The sequence below is a fragment of the Silurus aristotelis genome (genome assembly GCF_946808225.1).
Source record: "Silurus aristotelis genome assembly, chromosome: 28".
Classification (NCBI taxonomy): domain Eukaryota; kingdom Metazoa; phylum Chordata; class Actinopteri; order Siluriformes; family Siluridae; genus Silurus; species Silurus aristotelis.
The window spans coordinates 2,580,777-2,602,079 of NC_139601.1; the positions used below are offsets into that span (position 1 = coordinate 2,580,777).

Below are 21,303 nucleotides of genomic sequence, written 5' to 3' on the forward strand. Positions count from 1 at the left end.
CTAGCTGAATGCTAATCATTACGGGTATACATACTGTAAATAACGCCTGTAATAATCATCAGTTCTGCTCCACTCTGTACATTCTCAATCACATCTGGATCATTATCTATCTATCTATCTATCTATCTATCTATCTATCTATCTATCTATCTATCTATCTATCTATCTATCTATCTATCTATCTATCTATCTATCTATCTATCTATCTATCTATCTATCATATCCTGCCCTCTTTTTTTTTTCTTTCCTTATATCCATCCATCCATCCATCCATCCATCCATCCATCAATCTATCTATTACTGTAGGTAAGAGCGGTCAGCTACAATCTCAAAGATACATTATAGCAGATTATGGGACTGATTCAAGATGATCACCATTAGTGATTAGGGTCAGGTCTGTTGAAACAGGAAGTAGAAATTTGTTAGCAGGTTTCAAGGATGTTTCATGTTGGGAAACTGATAGTTTAGGTTTGCCCCCACAGATGAATGAAACTTTAAAAGATCGGGTCAATCACAAGATATACGTATCTCATACTTGTTGTCCAGAAAGCCATGGAAGATTTGCTCGCTTTCTTGGTTATGTAGAAGCTACAGTACAACGACGTTCTGTGTCTGTATTCTTAATTGCCTAAACATCATGCAGCTTCCTACAGGATGTGGTCCTTGGTATGCAAGGCGTGTATTTCCCGGTCAAAAGTCAGTGTTGCTTAGAATTCTTGAAGGATGAAGGAAGTTCTCACATTTGCAGGTTCAGACAAATATTGGAGAAGCCACTTGAAAGTTGCTTATGGTAATCCAAGTGGCGTGGGATAGGTTGCTTAACATTCTCATCCCTAATCCTCGACTGCTTCCTCCACAAGGTTAATTAGCTGTAGGCCTCCTGAGAGTCTGAAAACGATGGGGACTTAATATAGAAGAAGAGGTGCATCCGTTCGAGAAAACAAGGTCAGTGGGATGCCCGTAGCTCGGTTCTTTTCTCGTCTGTGTTGATTACCTTTATATTTGCTCTGCGTGATGCTATAATGGGAACCAAAGAACCAAACATACAAACTCAAAATAAACACATTTAGACATTTAGATTCATGATGAATGGTTGGATGCCATGGAGGTGTAGTATGTAGGTTTGTCAAGGTGGAGCTTCAGAGTTTTGAAGTATGTTCCCGAGTTTAGGTTATCAACAGGTTCTCCGGTTACCTCTTATTGTCCCAGAACATACCGATAAATACATTAGGTACTATCTCATTGTCCTTATAAAAAACTTAGTCAAGTATTTATGTACATTCCCGTTAATTCATCATGATCTGTTGTGAGTGCTGTCTGTTCTGAAGCGAAGCCATATGCGGGAGCAATTTGATCAGCAAGAACATTTATTGCAGCCATGTGTAGGGTCATTTTAAACTGAAGGATTGTGAACCGAATATTCGAATAGGTGAAAAAGTAAACTCCTAGCATCATACTACATCTTTTGCATGGATAAATTAGCCTATGTTTTAAATTCAGACATGACACAGCTGTTACTTTTAACCTTTTATACTGGAGGACTCCTCAGATTTGCAGCGAGTATGGGCAGAGCCAGGATCATTTCAGACCGGACCATGGCTCGTATTATCGGAAATTAAGATGATTATTTGGTTGGAGTGGGGCTCAGAGAGGATAGAGGATAGACGAAGCGTTTCGAAGCTCGTCCGATTCGCACAGTATAGCAAAAAAAAAAAAAAAAAAAGATCTATATCCAATTGGCATGTTATGACTAGTAGTTTTTACAGTGTAAAATTTAGACTTGGTATAAAACATAAAAGAAAAATGCAAGATTTGAACTCACCAGAAGGCAATCCATAATTACAATAAGCGTGCATTCTTAATAATTAGTTGAGGGCCGGAGCAGGGGAGTAGGCGAGAGTCGCAGGGGTAAATACACATCAGGAAGGAAATAGGCTCAATGAGATTTACAGGGTGAGGGGTCTCATGTTTATTGGAATATTTTAAGATGCGAAGAGAGTCTTTATTATATTAGCTTATACCACAGCTGCTGTCAGATTCTCTAGCCAGATTGTTTAGAAGGTGTTGAGCTGCAAATCACAGGTTATATTAAAGCTCTGGTTCTCATACCTTATTATTTCTATAATAATGACTCTATATGTGGAGCCATAGACTATGTGGTTCTGTTACCACTAAGCTGAAGGCACACAAATGCATAAAATGTTTCTTTGGATGTGGTAATTTTCCCTTCACTTGGAAAACTAGCAGGCTGAAACCTGTTCCAGCAGGACAATGCCCCTGTGCATAAAGCCAGCTCCATGAAGATATGAACCCTATTAAACATCTTTGGGATGATTTGGAATGCTGACTGACCTACCTGACTTTACTAACACCCTTGTGGCTAAATGAATCTCCACAAATCTCCACAGAAAAGTGGAGGTTATTATAATAGAAAATGGGGGCTAAATGTGGAATGTGGTGGCTTATGGTCATGTACTCATTTCTTTAACATTCATGAAAGAACCTTTCCAACAGTGAGGCAAAACTGGAACTGGAAAGTGTTAATAATATACACTGTAACACAGGTGATAACCAGATCCATCTCCCTTGTAATGGTTATAATAGTGAACATTATCTAAATTGTATTGTTTTTAATAGAAAATGTCGTAGGGTAAGCCTGTGAGTTTCTACTGGCAATTTATTGCTGACTCGTTATGTCTTGTGGATACCATTACACCCAAGAGAACCCCTTTGGCTGCTTGTAGATTACATGACGGTACCTAGTGGACATCATTAATGCCCATAAGGACATTGCCAAGTGGCCAGATTCCGAAAGATTTCTGCAATTGTTTTGTCGATATCATTGTTAATGCTTTTTGTTTGTTGGTGTCAAACCTCAGTACATTCCATGCAATATGCAAAATTTTGAACTATCACTTGATTATTATCGAATATATTTTCTCTTATTTTAAACGTAAAGTCTATTTCCGAATGCACAATTTTCTGAGCAGCTGATCAGGTTTACGTATTCAGACCGAATTCCCGAGCAAGGCCCTATACACTCTGTCCACCAGGGGCGCCGTATCATCACTGACCCTGCACTTTGACCCCAGCTGGATTATGCTTAGAAAGAAGATTTCATGTTCCTGTAATGTACAGGTAATAAAACCTTCTTTTCAACTACTTAATAAAAATGGTGTAAACGAGGTCACGTGTGTTGTGGTGAGTTCGAGTCTGGAGTTTCTTCATCATTTATTCCTCTGTAAATGTTCTGCTTGATGTTGAACTGATGCTGAACTGTATGTTGGTGAGCAGTAGATACACCGAGCGCCAATCAGAACAAGTTTAAAACAGAGCGAGCGCTCGACCCTGATTGGTGGATCGCTGAGTGTTTGACCAGTTACGTTTTTATCCTCATAAATATAAAGAAACGACTGATTTCACTAAATGTAGGTGAGTAAAAAGTAAAATATTTGACTTTAAAATGTAGTGAAGTTACAGTGACAGTTACAGTAAAAGTCTCCCCAAATAGAAACACGTTAGTAAAGTACAAATACTTGACAAAGCTACTTAAATACAGTAACACATTACATTTACTTCACTACAGTCCACTACTAGGTGTCAAGTGTGTAAAATTGGATTAACTTGTTTTTGTGTGTGTCTGAACCGTTTGAGTGTGTTTACAATGCTGTCTCGGTTCCCTGCACTTAAACAACTTGAATGACACACTCGGCTTTCGCTCAACAACGGCTGGAGAAAGAAATACGCAATTTGAAAAAGATTACAGATTCTGACGGTGAATCACTTCTGAAAATTCTCAAGGTGACCACCTCTCCTGTCGCCCCCTGTCTGTCACGAAGACGTTTAGTCTGAGTGATTAGCCGCTTTCTTCCAACCGCATCGGTCTGAGCGTCACTCAGTCTTTCGTTCAAGTGTATTTATTATCTGAGTCATGTGATGCGTCTGGGATTATTACTCTTTTTTTGTGAGTGTGTGTTGTTCCAAACACAATGATTCTCTAAAATATATTTATTTTTCTCTCCTATCTTTTTGGATTTGAGCGCTTGTCCATTTCCGCGACTATTACATATCGTTATTACTGCTAATGCGTGTTATTACGTATGACGGCAACTCATGAAAGGGTTGGCACGTGAAATCGTCGTTTATGTTAAGAGGGGGCTTCTGCTACACCACTTAAAATGTGCTGATTCAGCTAATAACGTGTACATTTCGTTTTAGTTGGCAGTAATGGCTTTTTTTGTGGTAAACGATTTCAGTGAGGAAGCTACGATCTGAATGTCCGGCAGCCCTCCATCTGCTTATTTGCCTTGCGGGAATCTTGGCATGGATCCTCCAGCAGTGGGCACGGCATAAAAGCCGAGCAACCAAGAAGATATGAAAGGAGAGAGAAAGAGAAAAACAGAGAGAGCCTTTGACTAAAACTAGGCAAAAGTTTGAAGAGTTGGAAAGAGTGCTCTAGACCTCCTCAAGGTGGGGTTTGAAATGAAGGCCTGCTCGATGAATCCTTTTTATGCGCCTCTGAGCAACAGCAGGCGAAGTGTTTTATATCAGCCGGAGAGCTGCAGCCGCTCCCGCCATGGATTGAGCGATGGAGTTTACTCTAAACCGCACCGTGGGTCGTAGAGAAAAGGCTGTCGTCTCTGCGTGGAGCCTCTTCTGTAGCTTCTGGAAGTTTAGGGCTGAGATCGAGCTTCGGCATGGAACTTAAGAATTTTTTCCACAGAAACTGTTTTTTTTTTTTGGGGGGGGGGGGGGGGGGGTATGTGATGAAATGCAGCTAATAGTCTTCACGATCGCATGAATGGTGAAGATTTGAAAGATGATCAGGGTGTACAGGTGCCTAAACAGGACAGACTAGGGAACTAAAGCGCCGCTGCAAAGTTATTAAAGAAAATTAGCATTAAGTGCATTGTAGGAAATGTCCTGTTCCTCCACTGCAATGCAACCTTGCATTCTACCCTACACACACACACACACACACACACACACACACACACACACACACTCACACTCACACACACACACACACACACACACACACACACACACATTTTTAAACATAATTGCATACTAGCTTACTAGCTTAAATGCCTACTAGCTTTTGAGCACACAGTTCAAAACTTTCTTCTTAACGTAAGACTGAGAGGTGGTAGCTTACCGGGAAAGGCATTGGACTCTGGATCCAAAGGTTACAAGTTGGTTACAAGGTTACACACCAAGCTGCCACTCCTGGGCCCCTGAGCAAGGCCCTTACTCCTGTCTACTAAATTTTTTGTTTTAGCCTACCAGACTTACCCTTGTCCATAGCACTTTATTTTTAAACAGTATTTGGTTAGAGAACGACATCAACAAGGCATTACATTTGAACACCAGCACATGTACATACTTTGCAAGCTCTTTCCTACTAGCATACACGCAGAAACCCTAATAATAGTAAAATGTAGATTTACTCACTTGTGATTCTAACAGGAGAGGTTAATGCAGAGACGGTGCTCGCTATATGCAGAGCAGGAAAGTGTCGAGGGCCTCGGGCTTGGATGGTGGGCTTCCATAACGCTGACAAACTACACACTAGTTCATTGTACAATTTTCGTAAGACATGGCTTTTTGTCCAATGGCTATAAAATAACTGGTTAACCAGTTAATATCACCGTTTAAATGCGAGTCCCATCCCTCTGAACGCATCTGCATTCGCCAAAACGAATGCATCCCTCGTAGGTTGCTAAGTGAGAAGCTACACAGGTAAGCAAAGTAGGGATGCGCGGTATACCGGTACTGGAAAAAATACCGGTATGTATTATATTTCAAACGGTACGATTTTTGCTGAATTCGTTATTTCATACGCTGCTGTTCCGAAATTCACCTGTAGGCGGCACCCCAAAATTGTTACGCACATGCATCGTGTTACTTTTTTAAGGTCATTTTGGAATTTCTTTTCAAAGTCAAAATGTTACCTGTGTTTTTGGTAGGTTTTTTGTTTCATTTTTGAGACATTTTGTTTTTGCGCTGAAAAGAAAAGAAGATATATTTCATTGTATTATTGGATTCTTACACACTCGCAAATTTATTAGTAAGTACTATTACCACAGAGAATTGAACTTTAAATTTTATTCCTAGTGCGTGCAAATTAAAATACACCCTGTAGGCGTCACAGTTACAGGCTAGAAGTGACAAAGATGGGTGGGTATTATGGGTATTATGAGCTCAGAATCAATGGTGTGCAGTAAATGGAAGTGATTTAACACACACACACACACACACACACACACACACACACACACACACACGGAGGAATAGAGTGGAGAGAAAACTGCTTCTGATGGGAATTTGATTAAGCGTCCCATGACAGTGCTAAAGCGCTCGGTATTAGTCGCAGCTTCGTTTTATTTATTTGTCCGTTTATTTTTCAGACGATTCATCTGTGAAGCTGCTCACAGCGACAGCGTGAAATCTCAACTCAAGAATGAGCTGGGATTCAACGATATCTTCTCTCCAGGTTTTATTTCCATTTACAAAACGATCTGTCTGCTCTGTAGAGAACGTTCTAGATTACGATCCCACCTTCCTGGTTTGTCGATACCGCAGTCGAACGGCTCTCCTGAGCCGTCTTTTTGCTCGTTCGCGGCTTTTGTGTTCCCGCCCGTCTAACAAAGGTGTAATAGCGAAACTTCGGACTCATCACCTTCCGGAGACAAAATGTATTCATGTGGCCCTGCTCGGCGGCGAAGTGCGATGAAATGTGCCTCGGAGATTAAACATCTTCTTGGCTTTATAAGCTGCAGAATATCCCTTGAAGACGGAGAGCCTTCTTTAAAACTGTGGTAACGGAAGTGGATGGAACCGTTGGCGATGAGCTGCAGGGGAGCAGTTTGTGGCTTACAGCAAAGAGGGACGGATAAGAATCAATCGCTGAAGAGAGAGAGTGAGAGAGAGGAAGAAAGAAAATGAGAAAGAGAAAGAGAGGATAAGCATGAAGAAAATGGGGTGTTTGGAGAATCTGACTTGAAAAAGCTACGAAAAAGAAAAGTCATAACAACCCTGATACAGGTGGCGCAACAGTACATAGCAATCGTAACTCTGTTGCGCTAATGTTTACTTTTCATGACAGCCCTGACGCTGTAGGCCAAATTGTGATGAAAGCTGAGCTAATGCTAGCAAGGGGCTAATACTCATTCAGTCCTTAACACTGTTGGACCAACATTGACTAATGCTAGCAAGTTGGGTCGATATTTAGAAGCGGCTTTTAGTGAAATTCTTCACCTATTGTAGCTTGATGAGAAGTTCAAGTCATCCTTATATCATCATTATTCACCCTCCTACACTAAACTCCCTTACAATCAGCTTAGCATAAACAGAACTAGCATTTATGCACACTTGTTCATCCCTTACATGCAAGTTCACGTTTATTTCTATAGCAAAATGGACATTGTCTCAAAGCAGCTTTATTGGGCTTAAGAATTAAGGTGAATGATATGTATTTATCACTGATGATGAAGCCTGAGGGCGACTATGGCAAAAAAAAACTCCCTTAGATGGTATGAGGAAGAAACCCTGAGAGTAACCACACTCAGAAAGGGAACCCATCCTCATTTGGGGGATATCACATATCCCATATACACCCAAACCCTCACATACTACCATGTGTGTACTCGCATACCACTAAGCTACACCTCTCCTACATAGTAACTAAGAGTAACTACAGGTCAATTGTGTCAGGATTGTTTTAGAAATAAACGTCACAAACCCCATCAATGCTGTTGTGTCAGAGGGATCAAGACACCTTTGGCCCAATAACCCAACATTGCCACCATTAACAATTTTGGGCCAGAATCGGACTAATATTGGGCCTGATTTTGGGCTCAAGCCCTTTTTAGAAGAAACCTGCCAATGGTGTACCAACAAACAGAAACAATGTTGTATCAACACACAATCTTGGCCCAAATTAATGAATTTTTTAAATGTGCTCTAATCCAGTTTGGTTCTCTCACACATAATCTGACATATTCTTACATCTTTCATGAGAGCGAGCACTCAGTTTAACCCCACCAGACTGTTCAACCACCCTTTACTCAAGAAACCACTTGACTTAAACACATTTTGGATTAATAAAATACGCCAGTAATTCACCAAAATCAAACCAGAGCATATGCTGAAATCCAGTCCAAACCGAATCCAGTGTTTTAAATCTGCACTAAACACATTCACGAATTCATGAAGGATAAATCTAGTGCTCTTATTCAAATAGAGTCTCAAACTCTCCCCGATCACCCGAGACTCTTTATATCTAATACGCGGTATCGAATATCCGGCCGGCGCGCAGCTGAGTGTTAAAGCTTAGTCAACAGAATGAAAGCAAGAGCCTGGAGTTCTATACTGCTCTCACTCCACGAAATCATGCTTACACGAGGAACACTTCAGCTGGCACAAAGAACAGCTTCTATATGTATCTATTCCTCTTTAATATGGATCCTGGCCTATTAAAAAGTTCCTGGAAGCGGTGCGTAAAAAGAGATTTCAACTAGGAACAGAACAAACATAAAAAAAGCGAGAGAGACTGAATGAGGATGGAGCGAATCCGTCAAATCCGCTCATTTGCATAATTTTTTATTATAAGAGGTCGTATTAGCGTGGCTCTTATTCTCGCTAGAGCTGTCTTAAATAATCCTTATGACCGCTCTTGACTGACTAATAGGCTGAAATCTTTAAAGCGCCTCGGCAAAACTGGAAGTTAATGGGATCATGTTAGGCAGAGGGAGAAACCATGCGAAAATTAAAGTATTTTTTTAAATATATATATAAATATATATAGGGGCTGTCAAACGATTCAAATATTGAATCGTGATTAATCACATGATTGTCAACTCAATCGCACATATTTATCTGTTATAAATGTACCTTAAATTAATACTATTCATGTTTTTAATACTTTAATCACCCTGGGCATAAACAAATATGGATGCTTTATGCAAATATATGTTAATTATTAATGAAACCAAACTAAACACAAAGGCTGAAGGCAAAATATTCTTAACGTTTTAAAGTAATGATGGTGTTTTAAATGACGTAAATCATCAGGACACCAAACGGAACTTTTGCTATGTTTCCACACGGACGGTTCTATTTGCCGGATGCGCGCCACATGACGGATTTCGGTGCTCGGTTTGAGACTTGGCGCATCAGTAAAACAAATGTTTCGTGAATAAAATGTATATTTCGGTGAAGTTTATTGTTATGTATATCTGTGTAATGAAACGGCGTGAAGAAACGTGTGTTGCGTTGAAGGTTTTCATTTCGTCTAGTAATTTATTTATGTTTTTTTATAAAAATGGTCCAAGAGAAATACGGCTGCATTAATCGGGGGTTGATAAAACGGGTGCTGTTGAAATGAACAGTTAAATAATGTGTTAATTTCTCAAACTTTTTATATATAGCCACGTGTTTGTACGTCTACACTGAAGCAGTGCATGATGGGTACACATTCAGTAGCACAACAGAATAAAGACAGCTCCGGGCAATATATGGAAATACACGCTTACATGTTATATCATGAATGAGCTCCATTTCTCTCTGCAGCGAACATGTTTTGAATAGCAAGCACTGAAAACAACACCGTACTTCATGAGATGCCTGAGAGCTTCATCTTAACATAGAAACGTCAAGAAGAGGAATAAAAGCAACTTCTTATGTAATATTGCTTTCTTGCTTTCCTGATGTTTTACACCTGACGGTTCTTAGATTTCTTGTTAAAGAGTTCAGTAAAGGTAATTATGGACACTATCTATCTATCTATCTATCTATCTATCTATCTATCTATCTATCTATCTATCTATCTATCTATCTATCTATCTATCTATCTATCTATCTATCTATCTATCTATCATTTATTTATTTATTTCTGCATCTTTATAAAATGTATTTATTCAGCAATTATAATCATTTTAAATCCTCTTACTTATTTTATTTTTTATTATTTTTTGTTTGTTTACTTATCTATGTGTTTATCTGTTTCCTTATTTAATTGTATTCATTCATTTATTTATCACTTTACTTGATGAGTTGTAATTAGCGGTTGTGTGTAGTTACTATATAATTAATGAATTATTTATTTCATTTCCTTCTTTATGTATTAATCAGTGGATGTATGAATCAGTCATAACGTTAGTTTTTTATCTTATTTGTTTGTTCATCGATTTGCGTGTCTGTATCAGTTACTTATTTTGGTTTCATTATTAGTTTGTTAATGTGTTTATGTATTTACTTATTTACTCAGTTATTTATCAAAGAATTTGAGTTTTTATTTATATTTGTTTGTTTGTCTTGTTTGGAACATTGATATAATGCACACACACACACACACACACACACACACTGAGCACATGCGGATGGTTGATCAGGTCCCAATCGCTCACGTGGACAGTCACGTGCAATCACGACTTAAAGGTCAAAGGTTTACAGTGGTCTCTTGAAACATATGCGCGCGCTCGTTCGCACATCTCCACCTGCCCTTTCTCACACAGCAGTCTCAGTCTCTCTCTCTCTCTCTCTCTCTCTCTCTCTCGGCTCGTGGGCACGCGCTCGACAGCTGCATACCTTTCACTTCCGGTCCAACATGGCGGCATCCATGGCATCCCGGGCTGTTTCTGAAGCGCTTCGCAGAGCTGCAGCCAGATGTTCGTTTCTCAGCAGAAACACGGTAACGTTTAACTGTAGAGTCCATTCTTTAAAAGCAAATATTTTGTCCAAAATATTTAAAACAACATATAACTTCTAAATCGGTCTAAAACTAACATTTGTTTCCTATCCGTTTTGGTCAAACCGCGCCTTCTGAGGTACAATTGGTTAATAGTATCCCACCTGCTGCACTGTGATTGGCTGTTTTTGTACCAACGCCAATCCGTGCGCAGGCGGAAAGCGACTACCATCCAATCATATCCCAGGAGGCGGAATTTGGCCGAAAACAGGTGGGAAATTCCAACGTATATTAAAATTCAACATCATGTAATTCTAGTTGACCAGAAATGAACGTGTGTATTTTAATATACAATTATTAACTTATTAAATGTTTTTTTTCGTTGAGGTTTCTATTCTTTATGGGTCTTTTTTGGTAGTTCAGAGACTGACATTGGTTGTAAAAGTCATTTGGTTGAACTTTGGCTTCAGTGCACTTCTTTGACTCTGCAGATGTTTGCAGTTGTGTGCAGTTGCATGAAGCAAGTGCTCAAAGTACATAAGTTAGTTATTAACACTTATTAATTACGATAAAATTCAGCACCTGGATTTTGCACCTGGACACGCCAGTTTCAGGGTCAGTGGTAAACAGTAAAGAAGTAAACGTAATCTGTTTATTTACTTAAGTAGCTTTTTCCACATATCTCTACTTTTACTGTATCAACTAAGTTATGTACTGAAGTGTTTCTATTTTTTCAGAGAAGCTTCAACTTTACTCCATTTCAAAGTCTAATATCGTTTTACTCAACTACATTCTGCGAAATCAGTCGTTCCTTTTTATTTATAAGGGGGCAAATATTTAACTGTTTAAACACGCAGAAAGTCTCCAATCAGTGTCGAGCGCTCGCTCTGTTATAAACTTCTTTTGATTGGTGCTCGGTGTATCTACTGATCACCAACATACAGTTTAGCATCAGTTCAACATCAAGCAGAACATTTACAGAGGAATAAATGATGAAGAAACTCCAGACTTGAACTCGCCACAACACACGTGACCTCATTTACACCGTTTTTATTAAGTAGTTAAAAAGAAGGTTTTGGGCTCGTGATCAGTTTTAATATCATTCTATTAATAGATCAGTGTGCTGAGAGTCACAGAGTCTTTTCACATAGTGAAACTGAGATGATTAAGTAAAGAGTCACCCGTGATTCATTTCATTTCTTTTCTACTTCAGGCACGACTAGCGGTTTAGATGCAAATCTCACAACCAAATTTTCCTCGAATTTTCACAATCTTTACGTATCCAGCGGCGTAGAAAAGAGTGCAATCGCCTCATGAGTCTGGTCTTATAAAAGATCATTTCTAAACAAATCACTTGATACAGATGTTCAGTTTGTTTCTCCACATGTTCAGCTGAAATGCTTGTAAAACTGGCCAGAGATGTTCTTCACTAGTTGGAGTTTTCTCTCATTTCTGCGAACCTGTTAATTCCAGAGCAGTTCAGTTGGATTTAGGTGCATTGACTGACTGGGCAGAACGTATCATGATAAATACACTCTAAAGCTCTACCACTTGGACGAACACTTCGGTTCATTGTCTTGTTGGTTCCAATGAGCCAGACGGAATTGCTTGGTGTTGAAGTATGGATTGGTCGCCATGTTGGTTCTTTTTTACTCAGAATAAAAGTGTCCAACCTTTCCTGTTTCAAACCAGGCCCAAACCATTAAGCTTCCCCTTTCAGGGTTGATGGTGAGTGTGAGATCTTATTAGGGTGAGGGTGATATCTTATGGAAGTTCTTCTTTTCAAGCCGAAATAACTTTCGTCCAGTCATTCACTGTCCAATTCTTGTGTTTTTTTTATCCACTTTAGTTTGTAGCAGTACAAAAAAAAAATCATGGACGTGTCGTAAAAAGTAAAGAACACGTGGGGTTTTCTTACTATGTGCACCGATCAGGCAAAACAATGACATTATAACATTATGAACACCAATTATCTCTTTATCATGGCACCTGCTAGTGGGTGGGATTTATTAGGCAGGGATTGTGTGTGTGTGTGTGTGTGTGTGTACACAAATGCTCTCCTGGTTTGTTCCACACTCAGTGTGTGGTATCTGCTGTGACTCGGCGAGCAGGTGTGTAATCTATGCTGGAAGGTGGTAAAAAGTGGATCAGCTCCAGGCGCTGAACAAGTGAAGTCTAACCGGTTTACTGTTTTTCCCCTCGACGTGTCAAGATGGAGGTTTTTGAAACGAATGACTGAATAAATAAATTCTTCTGATTGTGTAAATACTGGAGGAGTTTGTGGTTTAGTTGGAAGGTTTTTTTTTTTTCCCCCTCTTTCTTATTCGCTTGTTTCTTATCCACAGAGTGAAGTGAACTTTAGCACTCGTTATATTTGTCTGTACTCTTAAGGCTAGGGGTCCATTAGTTCCCGAAATGCTTTTCAGACACATTCTGAGATATTCTCAATATCACTTTATATATGCAGTTTATTAAGGTCGGTATGTGCTTTCGGTTCTAGGGCTGTGTATCGGTAAGAATATGACGATACGATACGTATCGCGATACAACGGTTGCGATCCGATATGTTTCAATACTGTAAGCAAGCTTCTTTTGGGGATATCATTTTATTTAGATATGCAAAAAATAAAATGTATTAAACCAGAACACAATATGAGCTGCATTTGCAGCTAAAAACGTTAAACGTCCAACCAGATTTTTTGTGCAGTACGAGGAAAGGTGGAAAGGTAAAGTGATTGCAGGAGTCTTTCGTTGTAATCCCTCAGTTTTTTCTTTACTAGCAGCGATTAGTGGCGTGCCCTTAGGCTTGTACGGTGGTCCCCGGACCTCTGGGTTATGTTCTAAGACCCCAGCGAGTTCCGAAAATCCGTGGATTTTGGACGCAGCCCCTGTGGTACCTTAGTGAATTCATCACTTTATAAACGTAACAGTGTACCAGTATTTGACCAAATGCATAGTTTAAAATATTATTCCTAACCTTCCTGACCATTGGGTCTCGCTGCGGATTCCCGCGAGTTTTAAGATAATCCGCAATTTGCTGTTAGGAAGATTCCAAATCGCGAATTATCGGGGGTTGACTGTACTTCCTGTCACTGTTTAAGTTTAGAGATAAGAAGACTGCTCTCAGCGGTAAAGTCAGGCACTGATGTAGGTGAGGTGTCAGTGTTCACATTCATCATGTCCAATAGGGTTTTGAGCAGGAGATCTTCCACTTCAACCAACGGAAACCATATCTTCATAGCTTTGGCACGAGGACATTGTCATGCTGGAACAGGTTTGGGTCTTTTAGGTCAAGAAAAAATGTGTGTGTGTGTAAGACTTGGTGTATTTGTATGTGTTCAGAGTACAGAGACGCTACAGCTCTCAGTCTTGTATCCCAGCTGTAAGAAACTGATGATCCTGCTGATTAAAGGTTCAGTAAACAATCAGACTGCTTCACGCTGATGTAATCGGCACGTCTGCGTCTCGGAGAAGAACGTTCAGAACCCTGGAAGGTCTGACTGAGACCTGAGATTCAGAACACAACTGATTTGCGGTTTTGCCTCAACTCGTGTGCGATCTGCTCCGGTGTTAAATTGCTGAGCCAGCAAAAACGCCTAAAGGTTGACGCTTGTGGTAATAAAATATATTCCGAGTAAATGTCAGTGGACTCGGTGGCAGCGTCATATTGTGTAGAAGGAAAACTCCAGTACTGAATAAATCCTACTTCGACATCCGGGGAGTTTTTTCCATCCAGCGTCCTGTAGATGAAGATGCTAGCGAGGAAATTTTACTTCAGAAAAATTGTGGAAAATAATAGTACAAGAGCATTTGTTTTTATTTATTTATGTAATTCTTTCTTTCTTTATTCATTAATTCTTTTTCATAATTTTTTTTTCATAATTCTTTTGCATTTTTTCATTTATTTAATTCTTTATTTTTATCATTTTATATTTTTTTTTATAATTTTGCAAGATAACTAAACTTGATATTACTGATAAATTATGAATTAATTTATTTTAATGGTATTTATTCATTAATACATCAATAAAAAGCAGCATCTGTCAATTTCTTTAATTAGTTTACAAATTCCTCAGATTGTGTTTATTTTATTTTATTGATTTAAATACTTTGGGCTTCCGTGTTACAATAAAAGGGAACTAAATTTAGTTATACCATCTGCTAATTAATTGTTAAAAAATTATTTCTCTGTGTTTATTTAATTAATTAATTAATTAATTTATTTATATATCTTGTTTTAACGCAAGGGAACTAAATTCATTTATACCGATTATTAATTAATGAATAAAAAATATGCAGATTGTTTTTTCCAATAATTAATATTCAAGAAAATAAGTAAACAGACAAACACTCTTGTAATATAATTTTTCTCAATTAAGCAAAGTTTTGTTGAGTTCAAAGTTCCTAATAAATTAATGAAATTAAAAAATCAACCAATTAATTAATTAATGAAGATTTATTTTGGCCTCCAAATGATTTTCTTTGATTATCTTGTTTTTATTTATTTTTGTCATGCAGAGGAATCGGGCCAACAAAACTCAATAATACTTATGTATTTTCTTATTTAATTAATGATTTTTACATTTGTCTCCCACTGCTCATGTTGGCATGGGTTCCTAAATCCACTTTAAATAGACTGCAGGTAGTTAAAAACTCTTATGCTGACTTATAAGGCATTACATCTACATCATCTGTCACAGTTTTTAACCGTTTGCACTCGCAGACGTGCTGTTCGTCCTGCCGATTCTGGTGTGTTGGTTGTTCCTCTATTAATTATGGAATTCTCGTCCCACTGGAATTAGACAGGATGAATTTTTATTTTGGTTTTAAAGCTGCTATTAAAACCTTTTCTTTAGGCTAGCTTTCAAGTGATGGTTTTTCTTTTTTGTGTGTGTAAAGCACTTTGAGATGCTTTCAAAGGGTCTATCAGAAATAATGATTATTATTAGTGTGTGTGTGTGTGTGTGTGTGTGTGTGTGCGTGCGTGCGTGCGCGTGTGCTCCTACAAGCATAGCTTCTTTAAGTCGAGATGCATGAACATCCGCCTCTCACACTCCACTTTGTGTAGGCTGCTATGCTGCTATGCCTATACGCACACACCTTCTCACACACACACACACACACACACGTGTTCTATGGGAGGTATGTGTCTAGGTTGTTAATATAGTAGTTTAAGGACCACCCATGAATCGCACACACACACACCAGGTTTTCTGTACATCTACAGCTTTTTGTGTGTGTGTGTGTGTGTGTGTGTGTGTGTGTGTGTGTAGGATGAGAGCAGCACCAAGGCTTTAGTATAATGTCAATTATTTAAAGATTAGTTTGTAAAGTGTTAATATTGAGATGTTGTTTTAAGTATTGTCATTGTTTTGCATTATTCTAATTATCCTTATCATCATCCTCCTCATTATCCTCTTCCTTATCATCATTATTCTAATTATCCTCCTCCTCATCATCATCATTAGTCTCCTCCTGCTTCTCATTAGAATCCTCCTCCTCATCCTTATCATTATCCACATCATCTTTAACATGATTATCCTCACCATCCTCCTCATCATCATCCTCCTTCTCTTCAGCATCATCCTTATCATTATTCTAATTAACCTCATCATCCTTCTTCTCAGCATCTTCCTCATATTCATTATTCCCATGTTCCTTTTCATCCGCATCCTCCTTATCATCATTATTCTTATCCTTATCATCCTCATAGTCCACCTCATTCTCCTCATCCTCAATATCACCATTCTTCTTCTCATAATCATCATTATGCTCATCCTCTTCATCGTCCTCAGTATGGTGTAGATATGGTGTTCCTGGGATTGAATAAGACACACAGTATAGTGATCTAAAACACACCAGTGATCGATGTTGATGCTCGTAGAAATGTTTTCAAACTCTTTATAAAAAAAGAAAAAAGGAAAGTGTGTTCATGGAAAGAGCGCGATAGCTTTCACGTTCGCGTGTCACCTCTGAGCTCGTCGAACCTTTAACCCGAATTTCTGAGGCAGGAGAAAATTCTCTTCTTGTTCGTGGGGTGTTCTGAGAGATAAAGTGTGACGATCTGGAGGCTTCCTGTCCTCTGTCACGGAGCTAAGGCGCTGTGATTGGCAGGCGGGTATCGTGGCGATTCAGCCCTCCGCTATGACAGTTCACCCTGCGCAGCAATTCAATTTGCCATGGTTTGTCAATAACAATACCAAGAAGAGACTCGACGCCGCAGCAGGATTGGAGCCGGTTGATGCCTGATAAATGCGCTCCTGTCTGGGCCGAGAGATAAACCAGGGGCTGTTATTATTATATCTACATTTTTCTTCTGGTTTATTCCCCACCAGGAGGAGGTGTGTGTGCTGTTTCTGCGCTTGTACACCTTGAAGAGGAAGGAGTAGAGTTTAGACCATGGTGGAGTTTGGTGGAGAGATGAAGAGGCAGGGGGAGATTGATGGAGTGATAAAATGAAGACAATAGGAGATGGGTGGTGAGGTGAAGAGAAGCAGGACATTGGTGGTGAGATGAAATGGAGTAATGTGAAGATAGGTGGTGAGGTTAAATAGAGACAAGGAGGTTGATGGAGAGATGAAGCGGTTGCAGGAGGAGATTGGTGGAGAGATGACGCGGTTGCAGGAGGAGATTGGTGGAGAGATGAAGCGCTTGCAGGAGGAGGTTGGTGGAGAGATGAAGCGCTTGCAGGAGGAGGTTGGTGGAGAGATGAAGCGCTTGCAGGAGGAGACGGGTGGAGAGATGAAGCGGTTGCAGGAGGAGACGGGTGGAGAGATGAAGCGGTTGCAGGAGGAGGTTGGTGGAGAGATGAAGGAGGAGGTAGGTAAAAGTAAACGTGAAGAGCAGGAGTACGTAGGGAGCTGAACGTTGGTCTGAAGAATATTTGAAGACAAAAGGTGACTGGAAAGAAAAACAGTATTGAAGATTAGTGAGAAGATAAACAGTAGAAGCAGGAGACAGGGGGAAAAAGAAGAGTGTGAGATGAGAAGGGTGGAGAGGTGAATGTTTGAAGGAGAAGGAGCCGTGTTAGGAGGAATGTTTACTGAGCTCGAGAACTTCAAACAGCAGCCGACTCTGCCTTCTGCCATTAACACAGACACGTTTTTATTACCGTGTGGGGAGAGACGTGATGCTGAGACTCGGCCCGTACCAACAACGTTCCTCCAAGGTTAAACGCTGTTCTTCAAGGTTAATAATTGATTCATGGCAGTGGTCTGGAGGAGAGAAATATATGTTAAGTTTATATTTATTATTATTAGAAGCTACTCATCCTTTAGTTCATTGTTTTAGATTCAGGACTTAAATGTCTCAGGACACAAATCACTTAATTCCAAACAGCACAATTGAATTGATTCTGCTTGAATTTTCACGTGAGAATCGATCTCTTCTGACCCCACTACAGCCTTGATATCATTCATTTCTTTATAGATCATTTCCAAATAAAGATAATCTCTCAGTTGGTCTGTCTCATGGGATAAACAGAGAGACAGCAGACAGACAGACAGAGGAGTTTGAACTTGAACAAGCCAAGAGAGAGTGAGTCGGAGAAAGACAGACAGATGGATAGACCAAAATATTGACAGACAGACAGAGAGAGAGATTTCATTTGAGAACGAAATAAGGAGACAGACTGACAGACAGACAGACAGGCTTAGAGAGATGGAAACTGAGACAGGCAGACACGGTGTGAGAGGGAAAGAGAGAACGACAGACAGAATGAGAGAGAGAGAGAGACAGACGGAAAGAGACTTGACTTTTAACATTCCTTTATTATGACAGTTATGACATGTCCACCATTCTTTTATCAGGAGAAGTGTATTTAGACCAAAAGGGAGTGAAAGACTTTCCTGAACCTTTTGTGAAATTTGCTCCAAAAGAAACTCAATAACTCGGACTGATGAATGAAAACAAAAGGAGGAGGTGTTGATGTGAGTTAAGTCTCTGGATGAGCTGCATTATTAGATTAAATTAAACCCTTTATGAAGTTTTGCAGTCGTCACAAAACGCAAATCGCAGTAGTTTGAATGTTTAAAGTAAATTATTGTTGAGTCCGGAAAAACAGTAACGAGGCGTACTGGAGGATCGTTAAATAATAAAGAGGCGTTCTCTGTCCGAACTGTAAACCTTTTGTCGTCCGTTTTGCCTCGCCGTCTCGCAACATCTCTGCTCTTTACTTTTCCGCTCATTGACCTTCTCACTGTCTCGCGCTCAAAGCCCTGACACCTACACATCGCTCTTTCTAATGATGACTCCTATTAGCTATGCTAATTGCTAAGTCATATCTGTAGAGAATTGCCTTCGCCCCGAGTCGGAGTCTGTCGAAGAGAGATTATGCTGCTCCCACACGCCTTACCCATAATGCAAATCTTCCTCATCTAAATCCCGAAGCACGCTCTGTTGACTTTCTTTTAAAAAAGCTGCACTGAGCTTCAACACCACACACACACACACACACACACATGTCAGAAGAAAAGCGCTCCTGTCATTTTTCCAAATGCATCAGTTTTGTTATACGACCGTTTTCAGGTGGATGTGAAGATTTGTGATGAGAGGGAAAAAGAAACAGACAGACTGTCTCTCTCCGTCCGTCTGTCGCTCAGTCTTTCTTGAGAGACAAACAGACAGATAGAGAGAAATTGGGAGATGGTGAGAAAGACCGATGGACAAACAGATTGAGAGAGAGAGAGAGAAAAAGAGTGTCAGACTGTCTCTCTCAGTTGTTTTGTCTCTGTCTTTCTTGAGGGGCAGACAGACAGATAAAGAGAGTGCGGGAGACAGAAAAACTGGGAGACTGAGAGAAAAACACAGACAGGCTCGAAAAACAGTGAGAGATACAGACAAGAAGAACAGAGAGAGAGAGAGAGAGAGAGAGAGAGAGAGACTGAAAAACCGAGAGATGGAGAGGGGGATACAGATTGAAAAACAGAAAGAGAGAGAGAGAGACAGAAAACAGAGAATGAGAGAAAGAAACTGAAAAACTGAGAGAGAGAGAGAGAGAGAGAGAGAGAGAGAGAGAGAGAGAACAGAGATATATTGATGATAATGTGACTTTATAAACTCTATTTATTTACAGGAACTTTATTTTTGATTACTGAAAATGGCTGATCTTCATCTATGCTTCTGTGTGTGTGTGTGTGTGTGTGTGTGTGTGTGTGTGTGTGTGTGTGTGTGTGTGTGTGTGTGTGTCTACTCACGCACACTAGCATGTGTGTGAGATAATTGCCAATGACTTATTTGGCCTTATTTATGTTGCGTAAAGAAGACACCCCCAGTCTCATTAGCATGCGTTTTTTGCGCCGAGTCACAGTGCCACGCGGCGTACCGGAATCCGTCAGCTCATCTGGGTCGAATCAATAAGTGTCAGACCAAAAACAAAAAAAAAAAGCCAGCTGTATCGTCTTCATCGGGCCGCACAGGACTCCAGCTACGCTCCTACGTGTGCGAGTAAGAAACGAGTCGGACCTGTGTTGATGGCCCAGCGCGTAACGCCAGGGTTCGGGGTTCATGGCGGAAAAAGAGCACGCTAAGAAATCAATTAGGGGCGACCAGTAATATGAAAGACGCGTTAATTTTTGGGCCGTTTCCACACGCCCCGGGAGGAGGTGCTGCGCTTCATTAACTCCAAAGTGCTAATTAAAAGGAGTTAGTTCAAAGAGTCAATGAGGATTCGGAGCCTCGGGGGTTGCTGCTGCTCGTCCACCCAACCAGAGGAGATCCTCGCAGGAACACGGAGCGGCTCGGCCTCGGGTTTCATAAAGCATAAAGTGAACCTGTGGTTAAGGGCTTCCATGTCCTGTACAAGTGTCTGCCTCTGACTGTGGAACACTCTGAGCAATTAACACACGGTCAAGTATCAATAATAAATGTGATTAAATTCCATAGAATCAAATGTAACTCTAAATGTTAACTATAAATATACGATGCTTTAATAGATGTGATTATTATTGCGATGGTATTGTATTTGTTTTAAGAAAAACAAAATCTACTTTTGAGCAGTCGGCGTAACTCATCCCCTTCCCGGCATCCTGTTGTTAATGATTTTCTTTTAACGGCATGACAACGAGCTCGTTACTCCTTACTTCAGTGCCACAGCACAGTGCAAATTAGGATTCATTTTTTTGATTTGGTTTGAGGGGAAAAATGTGTATCAATCTGCCAGTTTTCACAGTAAGATATTTTTTCTTGATCCTTTTTTTGGGATCGAGTGATAAAAAATAAAAAGAGATTCTGCACACCGTGAATAAATAGTCTGTCGAATGTACAGAGTAACCAACAGCTTGGGTTTAAACCTCTGCTGTGTTTTTTACACACACACACACACACACACACACACACACACACACACACACACACACACACACACACACACACACACATTTGGTTTGTTTTATGACTCAGAAGCTCCATCGCTTTGGTCCGTTTCCCTCGGCATCCTCTCCCTCAAGTTTCTTCGTCGAGTGTTTCGTTCGCTCGATATCCTGTTTTCCGTACGAGAACTCTTTAACAGATCAATTCCCCATCGAATTATTGAGTTCTCTCTCTTTCTCTCTCGCTCTTTCCAAGTTTCTAATGATTTGGTATATGCGTCTGATCTATGTTGATGACCGAGCTGA

The 21,303-nt window shown here is 39.9% G+C and overlaps 1 protein-coding gene across 1 annotated transcript in view; it reads left to right on the top strand.

Annotated features, from left to right (window-relative positions):
• Positions 1-10,349: 10,349 nt before the first annotated feature.
• The window catches only part of suclg2 (succinate-CoA ligase GDP-forming subunit beta), an 83,396-nt gene continuing 72,442 nt past the window's right edge, over positions 10,350-21,303 (top strand). The window contains exon 1 of the mRNA XM_083533477.1: positions 10,350-10,693. Coding sequence (XP_083389603.1) covers positions 10,472-10,693 — 222 coding nt within the window. The 5' untranslated portion in view covers positions 10,350-10,471. The remainder of the gene's footprint in view (positions 10,694-21,303) is intronic.